Source organism: Pristis pectinata, chromosome 1, assembly GCF_009764475.1.
Source record: "Pristis pectinata isolate sPriPec2 chromosome 1, sPriPec2.1.pri, whole genome shotgun sequence".
NCBI lineage: Eukaryota > Metazoa > Chordata > Chondrichthyes > Rhinopristiformes > Pristidae > Pristis > Pristis pectinata.
The window spans coordinates 75,553,163-75,570,472 of record NC_067405.1 but is presented as its reverse complement, the minus strand read 5'-3'; the positions used below and the strand labels follow the sequence as shown (position 1 = coordinate 75,570,472).

The following is a 17,310-nucleotide window of genomic DNA, read 5'->3' as shown; positions in this document are numbered from 1 at the left end:
AAAAACAAATTATTACCATGATAGTTTTTTTTCACCAGAAAAGAGAAGGCTAAGCTAATTGAGGGCTCAGAAATCCATTGCAACAAACAATCTGGAGGAACTCAGCAGGTCAAGCAGCATCTGTGGGAGGAAAGGAATGGTCGATGTTTCGGGTTGAAACCCTGCGTCAAGATCCTGGATCAGGAATTGTCGATGTTTTGGGCAGGATTTCGACCCAAAATGTTGCCAATTCCTTTCTTCCCACAGATGCTGCTTGACTCGCTGAGTTCTTCCAGCAGTTTGTTTGTTGCTCCAGATTCCAGCATCTGCAGTCTCTTGTGTCTCCTTAGAAATCCACTTACGAGGAGTCAACAAATAGGAGCCAAGATTATAATATAGTCATGAATAAATTTAATAAGGCATTTTAGGAGAAATCTTTTTACTCTGAATATGCTTATCTATGGTGAAGTTGAATTAATTAGTGTAGAAACCTAGAAGGAGGATTTACATGAGGGAGAAAGAAATTTCAAGAAAAGCAGATTGTAAAGTATATAAGCGATATGAGGTGGCTTGAATGAAGCATATCAACTGAAGGTGAGTTTTTTGTCATATGCACAGGTATGATGAGGTACAGATACAATGAAAAGCTTGTTTTCAGCAGCATCACAGGCACGTAGATACTGACAACACCATTATTGACCAGTTGTATATGCATATGTAACAACTGTCTGAGGGTGATAATTGACCTGCATTAGTGCAAAATGAGCATTAGTGAATCTGCAGCCCATCTTGCACAATTACAATTGCTCAATTTGCACTACAGCCTGCGTTGAACCCCTGCTGTGACTTCACGCTATTGGGATTACATATATGCTCTATTTTTATTTTGTATAATGTTTTGGAAGTCAGCACAAAATATGATATATTACCTGAAACTTTATCTGTTTCAAAGAACATCCCTATGTTTATCTGACAGGGTGATACTATTGTTTCCTGCGACTCATATGGAATACTAAAGCTTTGGGATGTGCGGAAAGTAGCACTAATGCTATCATTTGACGCAGGCCCTCATCCTGGCAATCAAGTGGTCTTTCACCCATCAGGTAGGAATGCTTTCTTCGCTTGTTATTTGACATATTAATTTGTTTCTGTTGGATAGTTTAGATTTCGCTCTGGAAAACAGTTGTGAATTCAATATTTCTCTGTGTAGTGTTTGAAAGATAATCAATTTATGCAATAGATATCAATTTGTCATTATGATCAGACAGAAGCAGTTAAGCTCCTGGACTAGCAGCCAGAACTCTGGGCTATTGATCCAGATAAAAGTTTGAATCCCATTCTGGCAGCTGGGGTACTTTTAAGTAAATAAATCAGTAATTTTAAAAGGTTAAGCATGAACTATGAATCTATTGGATTGTTATAAAAACCCATCTGATTTACCAATGTCCTACAGGGAAGGAAATCTGCCATCCTACTCCAGACTGGGCTATGTGTGACTCCAAGGCATTTACAGATGGGTGTTAAATGCCAGCATTGCCAGCAATGCCCACTCCCTCTAAAGAAATAAATTTAAAAAATATAGAAATCTTTCTTTTAAACTTTAAGTTTGCTTCATTGGCAATGACACTATTTAACCTTGGATTAGCAAAGCCCACACTGAATACTTAGTATCTCACTCTTTACATTGCAAGGAATAGTGCAAGTTTACAGGATCACAGGATAATTTGGATGAGGAAGCCTAATTAGCCTATCTTCATTCACCCATCCACAGAGATCTTAATATCCATTATTGTTGCATTCAATATTTCCTAAAATGTTTTTATTTCATCTCCATTTGGAATGTCTAAAAAGAGTAAAACATTTCCACTCTATTGCTATGTAATTTTAAGGGTAATTTTCTTTGAGATTCTGTACTAGATAGCACCTTGAAACCAACTTAAGTTAATCGTTTGGGTTTTTACTTGAGTCTAGGTCATCCATATGTTCATTCATGCTGGGGAACTAAGCAGAAATGTCAGCTTACTGCTGAAGGGGCTAGCAGAACCATTGAACATGTAAGGTTGCAGGATGAGATATATTCATTGTTTGCTTTAGTGCTTCCATGCATATACTTTGAGCACTGCCCTTGTAGGAGGTAGGTAATGATATTTGTAAAATTCTATTTTTTCACAATTCCTAGAAAAATACAACCAAATAAGTAGCACAGTTATTGCTACTACTTAGCACTTAATTACTTTGAACTTTGGGTAACTGGTTAAAACAATGATGTACATTGAATGCAGCAAAGAAGTCCAATTGAAATTAAGCTAACAGCCTTCCAGGAAGCATTGAAACTTAGAGCCTCGTGGCTTTTTTTGTTGCAGCTCTATACCAAAAGTAAGTGCACAAGACAATTTCCATCTATTTGTACATAGCTTTGGATTAATGGGATAATAATGCATTCCCACCAAGTATTGATTTTCCCTATATTTTCTATTTCTAAATAGCACCATTTTCTGACAGGTTTAAAAGGTGAGTGATGGTGGATATTGTAGCTCCTCCATTAACTCGTGGTGCATTTCCTTGAAGACCTGACATTATACTTGCAAGTGCTGGCACAGTGGACACCAGTGCAAATGTCACTAAGGGCCACTGTTTCCTTCAATTGCCACTCTGTTGCAATTCAAGTAATTTTTTCTCATTTATGGTGTTGCACCCCATGACTGAGAAGGGAGTTCCATTTTACCCTGTCACTTGCAAAAGCTTTAAAGATTTGGGCCGATCCTAAAATATGAGAGTTCCATTTGGAGCAGCCTTCAAAGCTAAAGTTTAAGCGTCCTGCTCATCTCCTCCTACCTGCAGCCTGACCATGCAAGATGTTTTTTAGGATATGGCCATCTTTCATCCTGTATAGATACCCATGGAGTACCTACACTTGTATTTGAGAAATACATTGATGTTTGTCAGGTTGACTTTGGTGATGACGTCTATGGTGGTGATTCTGCCTTGCCATGATTTTGAAACTAAGGTGGGAAAAGGACACTGAAGGCATGGTCTTTACTCTGCAATTTAGTTTGATAGTAAATTTTGTAAGTTTGTTTGAAGGACTTACTGAAAGTAGTAGCATCATTTGCAATGTGCGCATTTAAATTTTTCTACTATTGTCACTCTCTGTGGATCTAAAGTACCAGAACTTGTTCACTGTGACAAGAGGTGTATAGTCAAGGCTGATAGATGGTGATCAGTCAACACCCTTTCCTATAACAGCTGTCTTTTACATTGCAAATATCCTGAAAGCCTGGAAGAAAAAGCAGCTCTTTGATGGGTATGTGCCTCATTTTTGCCCTAGCCCTTACACATGATAGATTGTAGAGTCAGACCTTGTTTGAAGGTATATGCTTTCCTCTGAGCCTTCAAAGGCATAGAGCAGCAAAGGACAGCCTTGTTTCAGAACATCCTCTCATCTAAAACCTGTCAAAGATTGACCCATAAAACTGGATTGTGGCATAGTTTTTGTGGAAGGCAAGTACTGTATGAGTAACATTGGGAGCATCTAATATTTACTTGCACAAGCCTGCTCAACTGACAATGTCAAACATTTTCACCAGCTTGACAAATGCAATGTACAGTGGCTTATTTTTTCTTGCAGCTGGCTTAAGGAGAACATCAAGTCCACTGTTATCTCCCTTCTCTGAATCCATATTGTGACTCAGAGTAGGCACAATCAGCAAGCTGTTACAAACAATTCCAGTGTGACTCTGGCTTTCTTCAGCCTGCCATCGATAACTCTCAGGTTTCAAGGTATACTCCTGATAATAGTCAATCCAGTACTGGTTTGCACAGCCTTGCTTGTGGGGCTAAAGAGAGAGATAACCCTATAGTATTTGCAATCATCTTTGTCTTTCTTAAAAAGAATGATCATTCATTGCTTGGGGTTTTTGACCAACCTTTAGTAGCACACTAGAAATAGAGAATAATGTGGGGGCAGGTTAGCCTTCCTGCTGAGAATCAGAGCTGTGTGTTATCCTCTCCTGGTGATTTTCTGCTTACTGCAGAGCCTCCAGCTAAGTTCTTTGGCTTGAAGTTCTTTGTTTAGCTGTGACAGTACACATACAGTTGGAACCTGACCCAGTGGCTCTTCTGAAATATCTGCTTCATAGGAGTAACATTCTGGGAAATGGTCGACCAAGCATGTCATCTGCTTAGCCTTAAGCAATGACTTTAGTTTGTCATCTCAAGAACTGAGGACATTGATTTTAGTGACAGGACAAGGGCTTTCTTCAGCCTGCCATAGGTAACTCTTAAGGCAGACTCTTGATAATAGTTAATCCAGGACCAGTTTGCACAGCCAGCCTCTGAATATTTACTGTACCATTACCCTAGGTTGCTTCAGAGCCTTTTGGAATTTGCTTGTGTTTCAGATAGGCTATGTAATTGGCTTTAACAACATGGCAGCATCTCAGTGTACCTCAAATCAGTCTTTATTTAATTGTCCCCTTTTCTCAAATAATTCTGTGGAGGAAGTGGGGGTGAGGGAAGAGAGGTAGTGAGGTTTTGGGGTAACTATTCTTCATCCAAGTGCCTTCAGCATTTACAGATGTGCTTTTGTAGCTATAGTTAGCCCAAAAGGTCCTTAGAAAGACAGGGCACTGTACTGTATGTTGGTTCTTGGCTGACAATTATGCTTGGTGCTTTCCAGTTACATTGCTATCAATAAGCTCTATGTCAGAATCTGGTGTGCATTTGTGGCACACCTGGCACTCTTTTCTCCTGTTAATCAAAAGATGTAATTGATGTCAATAGCCAGATTGTTCATGAAATTTTTGATGCTCTTTGCCTACAACATGGGTGTTGGAGATACACATGTGATTTATGTAGCAGAGTTGAAAGAAATATTGAGTATTTTCATTCATTTTCTGAACTCCATTACATCTCGTGCACTTCAATCTTAGCACAGAAGTCCCATTAGAGGAAAAGCTCTGTTACGGACTCAGTGAATGTCCCGTTAAGATAGAGAGTGTGTGTGTATGTGTGTGTGTGGCGTGCTTACGTCAATAGAAGATAAAGGACGTAATGACAGGGAAGAAGAAGAAGAAGAAGAGAGAGAGAAGGGAGAGAGACACCAGCCTGCTAGTGTTCTCTATTGATGGATGAGAAACAATAACTGTGTCTGCCACTGAAATCCATGTATGGAAGTTGGAAGTAATCCGGTGGAGTTCACTTTGTTGCTGACCTGTAGAAGGAAACAGGTATTTGTGTGTGGACGACCACGATTCGGATGCTTTTCGGGGTGAGGAAGTCACTACCGAGTAAACGCTGGAGTGTCGTTTGGGTTCCATCATGGAACATTTGGATTTCGTATTTACTCTCCCTATGTTTCTCTACGTCTACGTATTATCTTCAGACAACGGTGGTTGTTGAAGAAGCCCTTGCTCATGTTTCACCTTATGGCTTGCGGAACTGAACTTTAAGAACCATTCCGGAACTGGGAGTTTTGGACTTTGCCACCCACATACACATGAAGAGTTTAGTTTTGGGGTTAACGTTCGAGGTTTAACATTTTTTAATTCTAACATACTAACATTTTTACTTTTATTTTATGTATTATCATAAGTAGTAATTAATAAAATAGTTTTTAACACTAAATCATGCTCAGTGTGTTTCTTTTGTTGCTGGTTCGTGACAGCTCTCATTTGTTGAAAGGTGTTCAGTGATTTGGCCAGAGTATCATAGAAGTAGTACTTATCATCTGAACTTGACTGTAAAGTCAGTACATAGGTACTAATGTTACAATGATACAAATACAATGATACAAAGCCATAAGCTGACTTTCATTGGAGTGAAATGTGATTTAAGTTCAACCTGATTGTTTTGACTAATCTGTATTATATTACAAAACCAATCATGTTTGAATGACCTCTGTACTCCAACCTTCTTAGAGGGTATAGTTGGCCTCACAAATGGATTGGCACGGCTCTTGTTTCTTGCAAAGCTGCAATATCAGTGATCATCTTGTGCAGTCCTCGAACAAATTGTGATTAAATAGAAAAGGTCAATTCATGTGACAAACGTAGGGATTTCTGTCATTAGTTGATCTATTCAAGGAGTTGGAAATGAGAACAAACATTGATATGTTCTCCAGGAAGACATTTGTCATGATTACAGTTATGTTTAACCAAGTTAGGCTAACAAAGAACATAAGTGGGACATATAGCCTCTTGAGCCTGATCAGTCATGCAAGGAGATTATGGATGATCTCTGACCTAGCTCTATATACTGCCTTCATTTCACTTTTTAAATTTGGTTGACTGGAGTCTTTCGACCTCAGACTGAAAATTAACAGTTGACCTCGCATCCATTGCCATTTGTGAGAAAGAGTTCAACATTTCTACCACCCTAACTTCACTCCCGAGATATCCATCCAAATATTCCCCTTTAATATCTTGAAAACTTAATCAGTCAACTTTTGTCATCTTTGTATTTCTCTTGGTTTTCAGGATCTGCACACCTTTTGGCTTCTCGTATGCTTTTAAATGTATGTTGTTTTTCACCTTTTCAGCTATCCTTGGTTGTTCTTTTGCCCTCTAGAGTTCTTGCCTCTTAGGGGCATAAACAAGTTCTGTATCACAATAAATTCTTACTTGAGTTCTCCCACTATTCTTTGGTGGCTTTACCCATTTGCAGATTTGCCTAGTTCATTGTGGACAGTTTCTATCTCATTTTATTGATGTCACCCTGATCCAGATCAAGAATCTTAATATCTGTGTTTCTTCCTTTCAAACACTACTCGTGTTCATGTGTGTTAGACTGTTAATTATATCTGGCTCATCCATAATAACAAGTTCAGTATGGCCTCTTGTTGGTGCTAGGACATATATTCGCAGAAATTAGCCTGAACACATTCCAGAAGCTCACTTATTTTGCTATGTCATTTAGTCTGTTTATCCCAATCTACATGGAAGCCCAAAACCTCAATAAAATTATCCTCCTTTTGCTACATGCTTGTTTAATATGTGCAATAATGTATTCTACCATTTTGCAGCTGCAACCATAAAGTCCCCACAGTCGGCTTAATTGTCATGATATTTCTGATGAGGGAGTTCTCATCCTTGATGCCTCTTAAACACCATTACCATATCTGCCTCCATCACCATCCCTGGCAGCATGTTCCAGGCACCCACCACTCTCCGTGTGAAAAAACTAACCCTACACATCACAGTGATAGGGAAGCTATTGGATAGGATCCTTAAGGATAGGATTTACGCACATTTGGAAAAGCATGGCCTTATTAAGGATAGTCAGCATGGTTTTGTCAGGACACGTCAAGTCTTGCTTGAGTTTTTTGAGGAGGTGATGAAGATGATTAATGAGGGTAGAGCAGTGGATGTTGTCTACATGGATATTAGGAAGGCATTTGACAAGGTCCCTCATCATAGGCTGAACCATGAAGATTGAGATGCATAGAATCCATGGTGACTTAGTAGATTGGATTCAAAATTGGGTAGCAGTGGAGGGATGTTATTCTGACTGGAGGTCTGTTACCAAGTGTATTCTGCAGAGATCAGTGCTGGGAACTCTTGTTTGTGATGTATATTAATGACTTGGATGAAAACGTAGATGAGCTGATTAGTAAGTTTGCAGATGACACAAAAATTGGTGGAGTTGTGGATAGTGAAGAAGGTTGTCAAAGGATACATCAGCATATAGATCCTTGCAGATACGGATGGAGAAATGGCGGATGAATTTTAATCCAGCCAAGTGTGAGGTGTTGCACTTTGGGAGGTCAAATGAAAGGGGAATGTATGCAGTAAATGCCAGACCCTTAAGAGCATTGATGTACAGAGGAATCTTGGGATCCAAGCCTATAGTTCCCTGAAAGTAGCAACACAAGTAGATAAGGTGGTAAAGAATGTGTATAGCATGTTTCCCTTCAGCAGTTGGAGCATTGAGTTGCACCTGTGTAAAACTTTGGTTAGGCCCCACTTGGAGGATTGTGTGCAATTCTGGTTGCTCCGTTACAGGAAGGATGTAGAGGATTTGGAGGGTGCAGAGGAAATTCACCAGGGTGCTGCCTGGATTAGAGAATATTAGCTATAAGGAGAGGTTAGATAGACTTGGATTGTTTTCTCTGGAGCGTCAGAGACTGAAGGGAGACTTGACAAAAGTTTATAAAATTATGAGAGGCATAAATTGGGTAGATAGTCAGAGTCTCTTTCCCTGGGTAGAAATGTTAAATACTAGAGGGCATAGCTTTAAGAGAGGGAAAGTTTAAAGGAGATGTGCGGGGCAAGTATCTTATATATTGAGTGGTGGGTGCCTGGAACATTCTACCAGGGTGATGGTGAAAGCAGACACGATAGTGGCATTTAAGAGGCATTTAGACAGACACATGAACATGAAGGGCATGGAGGGATATAGATCACGTGCAGGCAACTGGCATCATGGTTTAATTTGGCATCATGGTCGGCACAGACATCTTGGATCTTCCTCTTCTATGTTCTAATTACCAAGGCTACACTTTCTCCTCGCTAACTTTTCTGTAAATTTTCTAACTTGATATACTTAGTCCCAGTCCTGACATTTTTAGCCTTATTAACATTGTCAGTTAAGACCAATATTGTAACCATACATATCTTGGCTAGTGGCGTGGCTAGTTCTGCAGAGAAACTAGGATATTGTCTAGTTAATTATATCACTTGACACAATCAAAGACTAATCAGTTGATAATCCACACACCATCCACTACCTAAACATTCCTTCTCTCCTTCACTGGTGTGCTGTAACTACAGTAGGCTCCTCCTGCTAAACCCTTAATGCCCACCATCAAGAAAGGCAGGGACAGAAGCATGTGTGAACACTACCTGCTTCAAATTTCTTTCAAAGTCAGACTCCTACTTTAATATGTATCATCTCTCAGTAATGCCCACATTTCCTGTATGAATAAAAAAACTACAGAGAAAAAAGTTTCAGACAAACAATGAAGCTGTATTCCTTGGGAAAGATGCCCAGCTAAATATATTATTATCATATCCTATGGTAAGGATGTTAATACTAAAAGAAATCACAGATTTTGAACTTTGCTGTAGTTCTACATGATTATATTTTCAAATATGAGGCTGAGAATGAGCTGCTTCACTGAACACTCAATACACTTTGCCACTGTGTAATTCAGTTATATGCTTTACAGTTTAACACTGCAGAAGTTAGCTTGGAACCTAAATACCACCATAGACCAGTTGGGCCAAATGGCCTGTTCCTATATTCTTTAGACATTAAACTACAGCAGGAGATATTAAAAACAGGAAAAAGCCATTCAGCTTCTTGGGCTTCCTATTTCATTCAATGACCTCGATTCTGTTTTCACATATTTTCCTCATAATGCTTGATGCAGTGATAAAACGGAAGGATATTTGCATGACTATTGACAACACGCAAAAGTTATCCAGCCAATGTGAATAAATAATATACTGGGGTGCACCTACAGAGCACTTGGTCACAAGTCAAAACAAATTATTCCAGCCTTGTATTGCACATTACTAGTGCCATACTAGAGTTTCTGTACCATATTGAATACATTACCTTTAGAAAGAACATTGTATTGTAGGAGATTGTGTAAATAAGATTGTTGGGGATTATTCTCTAAATCAATTTATGAAGAAAACTATTCTTTGGAAAGCAGAAGATTTAGATTGGATGTGATTGTGGTTTGATAATACTGAGTGGTGTGGCAAATGTAGATAAATGCAATAGAAAAAAAATACAAAAGCAGAGAAATTTAACTTAGATTGTGGGTGTAGAATCAGACTCCAGGCTCAAAGTTAATGAACCACAAATAAATCACAGGAATACAAAGATTCTTTGTTTTCCCACAGAATTGAGCATTTGTTTAATAAAATGTCCACCAAAACAATTACTGCTATCAAAGAAGCCGAGAAATGCAAAATGTTTATTTCAAGGGGAACAACACCATGGCCTAAAAGAATTAGAATGAAAAGAATTGATTAAATGTCATATGAAATGCAGTCCTGATAACATCCAGCTATTCTTCTCTTTCACCAGTTTCAACCTTGTTGCCTGATTGCTTGTTTAACATCAGGTTGTGAAACCCCAAAACTTCCTGCATGTAAACACTGTAAACAGTCCATCAAAAATTCTGTTTACTTGTTGTGGATTCTGTTTTACACTCAATTGATAAGTCTTACTAAATCAGGTTTAAGTCCTGAGCTAAGATTTAAACCCATGTCCTACCAACTTCAAGATCTCCCTTCCAACATGACCTGTTTGGCCTTATTTCAATCCTAAGGAAACCATGATCCAACAAATTCAAGTTCCCACAACTGGCCTCCCCCATCCCAAGCTCCATGATGCCCACTTCATGTTACCCAGTTCTTGCCAATCTCCATTATATAATCTGAAAATCTCCCTTTATAAATTATTTCACGATCTCTGACCTAATAACTTATAATAACTCTGAACCTCTGGCAAAGTTTCTTCATTTGCCTCAGTTCTATTTTCTGAAATTTCCCCCTTAAACCTCTCCATCTTCTTATTGACTCTGTTATCAAAACTGCATATGTTCCAAAATATTCTCATTAATCATTCAATATTCTTGCATCCTTGTCGATATTTTATGGAAAGTTGTTGTTCCAAATGTTGGGAACTAAAAATACCATACCATCAATAAACAACAACTTTGATTCATTTTACCTCATGGAGCCATAGAGTCATGCTACACAGAAACAGGCCCTTTGGCCCACCATGTCTATGCCAACCATCAAGTATCCATCTATACTAATCCCATTTATCTGCACTTACTCCATAATCTTCTGTGCCTTGGCAATTCGAGTGCTCATCTTGATACTTACTAAATGTTCTGAGAGTACCTTCCTCAACTGCTCACTCAAGTAGTTGGTTCCAGATTCCAACCATCCTCAGGGTGTAAAACTTCTTCTTCAGATCCTAACCTCTTACTCCTTACCCTAAACATACAGTATACCCACTAATTTTAAACACCTTTGCCATGGGGTAAAGTTCCCTACTATCTATTTCTCTTAATGCTCTTCATAATTTTTAATATACAAGATGTACTGTAATGTACAAAAACTTTCAAAGCACTTTGTAGCATAATAGTATGTAAATAGGGATGAATTAGGGAAGACCACATAGCTGAGCCAAAATATGTTGTGAGAAGATTTTTTTAAAGAGACAGGGCATAATATATCACAAAAACGCAAAGAGAAATCTCCGCCTTAAATTTTGGTCCAGAATTAGTGGACATCATCAGAAGGCAGTGTTTGCCTTTGACTGAAATAAATTGAAATTAACCTTTGTTGATTTTCCCAGTGGGATCCTGTGGAAACAGCTAGGAAGGAATGTTCCGTGACGAGGACCTGCTCTATGCTGTAATAAGATCTTATCAGAGAGCCAGTACAAAACCAACCACCAATAAGAACAAAAAACTTCAACATGATGCTAAACCATGCTCCTGATTTAGCCATAATTGCCAGAGCTGTCAAATACTTAAACTACTCTTTAAACCTTTTTGAAATAAACTGTTTTAAAAATATTTAAAAAGCACAGAAAACAAAAGAAAAAGTGTTTAAAAGTATCCTAAACATTCTTAAACATAAGTACTGCCACAGATTGCAAATCAGAACTTCTTGAGAATGTAAAGATTTTAAATGAACAAGAGCATTTTTACATTGAACCCATCTAAAAGTTATTTAACATTAAAAATAAACTTTTACCTTATGTTTTCATAGTTATTTCTTTCATTCAAATCAAGGAGCAAAATAATTTAGCCTCCTCTTCCTGGTACAGAATTTTTTGAGATCAAGTTGCTATTTCCACTGAACTCCATGAGGAGTCTAGCATTTGACCATGGCCCTCTGCTGAATCTTCAGAGCTGAAATTGGAATTTTACCAACACTTATATAGACTAAGGTTAGCAATTTCATCGATATTTCCTTCAGAATCCAAGCCATTATCATCTATTTTCTCTTCCTATTACTGATGAGCCTGCTCAGCTTTCTGTGCATTTTCTGTTTTTACTACTGTAATGGTGAGATATAAATAAGCTCCACAAATTTGCTTGATTTGGCTTTACAGATGAGGGCCAAGGGGAAATGTTTGTAGAGGCTATCTTCAGAAGATATAGGGTAGCATTCATAATGAATCAGATTGCATCTGTTCTGCTTAGGAAGGTACATCACAAAAGAAACTTATTTCCAATTGAGAATAAATAAAACTAAAAAATGCTGGAACTACTCAGAGGCTAGGTAGCATCTGTAGAGACCAAAAAAATTAATTGTCAGACTGATAAACTTCCACCAAAACAGTTTCAGGATAAAATAAGTTTTAAAGAAGAACCAAGCTGGGGAATGTGGAAAGAGAGCAAAAATTGCACTGTGGTCTTTTATAGGGGAGAAGGGAGGTGAGATTTAATGATGATAATGTTGTAATTGCAAATTGAAAGTAGTAGTATTGAGAAAAATAAGCAAACAAAAAGTGATCCTATTGGCAATTAAAGAAAAACTATGGCAGTAATTCTCCATTTTAGCTTTCCTACCTTATGATAGGATTTCCAGTGAAATTCCAGATAGCAATAGAGGATAGCAAATAAGTTAGCATCTTCTTTTGACGACCCTCGGCTCCTATGGGAGAATGAGGAGCTCAAAGATAAGGGCAACAGGGAAGCAGTCGCTCCTAAACTGTAGGAGGCAGGTAGCTGGGTGACTGTCAGGAGAAGGAAAGAGAATAGACAGGTAGTGCAGAGTACCCCTGCAGCCGTTCCCCTGAATAACAGGTACACCACTTTGGATACTGTTGGGGGGAACAACCTACCAGGGGAAAGCCGCAGTGACCAGGTCTCTGGCACTGAGCCTGGTTGTGTGGTGCAGAAGGGAAGGGGGGAGAAGAGGAGGGCGGTAGTGATAGGGGATTCCATAGTAAGGGGGACAGACAGAAGATTCTGTGGACGTAAAAAGGAGACTCCCCAGACAGAAGATTCATAAGATATCTCTTTACGCAGATGACCCGTTACTTTATATTTCTAATCCAGAGGAATCTATCCCTGTAGTACTATCACTACTAGATCAGTTTAGTGTTTTTTCTGGCTATATATTAAATTTTAATAAGAGCAAACTTTTTCCATTAAATATGCAAACCCCAATTTACAGGCAATTACCTTTAAGATTGGTAACTGACTATTTTATGTATTTAGGTGTTAAAATTACCAAGAAACATAAGGACTTATTTAAAGCTAATCTATTGCCTTTAATTGACCATGTTAAACAATTATTTACTAAATGGTCCCCATTGTCTTTATCATTGGTAGGCTGAATTAATGCGGTTAAGATGAATATTTTACCAAAATATTTATTTATTTCAAGCGATTCCAACTTTCGTCCCGAAATCCTTTTTTGACATTATTGATTCTAAAATTCTTTCATATATTTGGCAGAATAAAAACCCAAGGTTAAGTAAGAAATATTTGCAAAAACTAAAAAAGGATGGTGGTATGGCCCTGCCTAACTTTAGATTATATTATTGGGCAATTAATATCAGATATTTAATTTTTTGGATACAAGATTCAGACGTAGTTCAATGTCCCAAGTGGGTACACCTTGAGCATCAATCAGTACTTGGATTTTCATTAGTTTCTATTTTAGGAGCTTCACTCCCTTTTGCACTTACCAAATTAACTAAACATATGATTAACCCAATTGTTAAACATACAATATGAATATGGTTTCAATTTCGTAAATTTTTTGGATTGAATAAATTTAACTTGTCAACTTCCATTCAATCTATTTTTTTCTTTCATCCATCCAGAGTTGGCTCAGCTTTTTCTATATGGAAAAGGAAGGGAATAGTATGTTCTCGTGATTTATTCATTGATAACTGTTTTTCATCTTTTGAACAACTGTCTAACAAATACAATTTGTCTAGATCACACTTTTTTGATATTTGCAGATTAGAAATTTTTTAAAAACTACTATACCCTCTTTTCCAATACCTTACAAAACTGAAATTACGGAAAAAAATTTAGGTCTTAATCCTTATCAGAAGGGCTTGATAGCAATAATCTATGATTTAATTATGAAAATATGTCCAGAATCACTGGACAAAATTAATAATAAATGGGAAAGTAAACTCCAGACATCCTTACCTACAGAGACATGGAAGAAAATTCTTCATTTAGGTAATACATCTTCAATGTGTGCCAGACACTCTTTGATACAGTTTAAGGTAGTTCACAGGACCCATATGTCAAAAGATAAGCTAGCCCATTTTTATCACCATATAAATCCTATATGTAACAGATGTAAATCGAATGTGGCTTCTTTGACACATATGTTTTGGTCCTGTCCTCTTTTGGAAAAATATTGGAAAGACATTTTTAGCATTATCTCAAATGTATTGAAGATTGATTTACAACCTCACCCTACCACTGCAATTTTTGGATTACCAAGGATAGAGTCTGGCCATTTATCTGTTTCCGCTAACCGTATGATTGCCTTTGTTACATTAATGACCAAACGATCCATTTTGCTTAAATGGAAGGATCCAATACCCCCTACTACTTTTCAATGGTTCTCTCAAACTATATCATGTTTGAACTTGGAAAAAATTAGGAGTGGTACTGTTAATCCTTCACTTAAATTTGAAGATATTTGGAGTCCATTTATTCAATATTTTCACATGATATTGATCCCCTTTTAATAACTTTCCAATTTAGAGGAACGGAGTTGACAACATAATATCGCTCTGTTTCTCCTGAGGAATTTCGGTCCAGTCTTTTTTTCTTTTTTTTGTTTTTTTTTTGAAATTTTTCTATTTAGTTTGGTTTGATATATTGTTTATAATTTTTCTTATTGATTTGGGGATTTTTTTTCTTTCTTTTCTTATATATATATATATATATATATATTATATATATATGTGTGTGTGTATATATATATATATATATATAATAAATCTTTTTCTTTCCTTTCTTTTATATTATATTCATTTACTAAGAGATTGTGGGATCCACAGATTTTTTTTGTATATTTTATTGTTCTTTATGATCTATGCCATGATTGTTCTCCTGATCTCTTTGTATTACATGTACAAACATTGATGTTATATATTAATCTGTATTAATTTGAAAACTAATAAAAAGATTGGAAAAAAAAGAAAGAAAAAAGACTCCCATATGGTATGTTGCCTCCTGGGTGCCAGGGTCTGGGACATCTCGGATCAGGTCCACAGCATTCTGAAGGGGGACGGCAAACAGCCAGAAGTTGTGGTAGATATTGGTACCAGTGACATAGGTAGAAAAACAGATTGGGTCCTGAGTAGGGAATATAGGGAGCTTGGTAGGAAGCTGAAAAGCAGGACCTCAAGGGTAGTAGTCTCTGGATTGCTGCCTTTGCCACGTGCCAGTGAAGGTAAGAATAGGTTGATCTGGCAGATGAATGTGTGACTGAGGAGTTGGTGCAGGGGGGAGGGTTTCAGATTTGTGGATCATTGGGATCTCTTCTGGGGAAGATATGACCTGAAAAAAAGGGATGGGTTACACCTGAACTGGAGTGGGACCAATATTCTTGCAAGCAGGTTTGCTAGAGCTGTTGGTGAGTGTTTAAACTAGTTTGGCAGGGGGATGGGAACCAGAGTGATAGGTTAGAGGTTGGTGCATTTACTGTACAATTAGATACAGCGCGTCGAAAGACTGTGAGAAAGGATAGGCAGTTGAAAGGCAAAATTGCAGTCAGTTGGATGGGATGATGTGTGTCTACTTTAATGCAAGAAGTGTCAGGAACAAGGGAGATGAACTTAGAGCATGGGTAAGTACATGGAACTACAATGTTATGGCCATTACAAAGACTTGGCTTTCACAAGGGCAGTAATGGGCCGGGAGTGATCACTCTATCACTCTATCTATTCTACAGATCCCCCAATAGCAGCAGAGACACAGAGGAGCAGATTGGGAGGCAGTTTGTGGAAAGCTGCAAAAATAACAGGGTTGTTGTCATGGGTGATTTCAACTTCCCTAATATTGATTGGCACCTCCTTAGTGTAAAGGGGATAGATGGGGCAGAGTTTGTTAGGAGTGTCCAGGAAGGATTCCTGACACAGTATGTTGACAGGCCGACTGGACCTAGAACTAGGCAATGAGCCTGATCAGGTTTCAGATCTTACGGTGGGAGAGCATTTTGGAGACAGTGACCATAACTCCTTGACCTTTACCATAGCCTTGGAGAGGGATAGGAGCAGACGATATGGGAAAGTATTTAATTGGGAGAGGGGGAATTATGATGCTATTAGGCAGGAACTTGTGAGCTTAAATTGGGAACAGATGTTCTTGGGAAAGTGCACAACAGAAAGTGGAGGTTGTTTGGGGAGTACTTGCATGGGGTTCTGGATATGTTTGTCCCATTGAAGCAGGGTAAGGATGGTAGAGTGAAGGAACCATGGTTGACAAGAGACGTAGAATATCTCGTCAAGAGGAAGAAAGAAGCTTACCCAAGGTTTAGAAAGTAAGGATCAGACAGGGCTCTGGAGAGTTACAAGTACCAGGAGGGAGCTTAAGAATGGACTTGGGAGATCTAGAAGGGGGCATGAGAAGGCCTTGGCAAGTTGGATTAAGGAAAACCCCAAGGCGTTCTACACATATGTGAAGAATAGGAGGATGACTAGATTGAGGGTAGGACCGAGCAGGGATAAAAGAGAAAACATGTTCCTGGAGTCGGAAGAAGTAGGGGAGGTCCATGATGAATACTTTGCTTCAGTATTCACCAGTGAGAAAGACCTTGACGTTTGTGAGGGTAGCTTACAACAGGCTGATACGCTAGAGCATATTGACATGAAGAAAGAGGATGTGCTGGAGCTTTTGAATAACATTAGGATAGATAAGTCACTGGGGCCAGACAGGATATATCTATATCCAAGGTTATTACGGGAAGTGAAGGAAGGGATTGCTGCACCTTTAGCGATGATGTTTACGTCCTCATTGGCTGCAGGAGTAGTGCCTGATGATTGGAGGGTGGCAAATTTTGTTCCTTTGTTCAAGAAAGGAAGTATGGATAACCCTGGGAATTACGGACCAGTGATTCTTACTTCAGTGGTGGGTAAATTACTGGAGAAGATTCCTAGAGACAGGATTTATGAACATTTGGAGAAGCATAGGCTGATTAGGGACAGTCAGCATGACTTTGTGAGGTGCAGATTGTGCCTCACAAGCCTGATTGAATTCTCTGAGGATGTGACAAAGCACATTGATGAAGGTAGAGCAGTGGATATGGTGTACATGGATTTTAGTAGGGTGTTTTATGAGGTTCCTCATGGAAGACTCATTCAGAAAATCAG

The 17,310-nt window shown here is 38.3% G+C and overlaps 1 protein-coding gene across 1 annotated transcript in view; it reads left to right on the top strand.

Annotated features, from left to right (window-relative positions):
* LOC127574538 (sperm-associated antigen 16 protein) overlaps positions 1-17,310 on the top strand; it is a 624,219-nt gene that overhangs the window by 456,465 nt on the left and 150,444 nt on the right. The window contains 1 exon segment of the mRNA XM_052023594.1: positions 956-1,082. Coding sequence (XP_051879554.1) covers positions 956-1,082 — 127 coding nt within the window.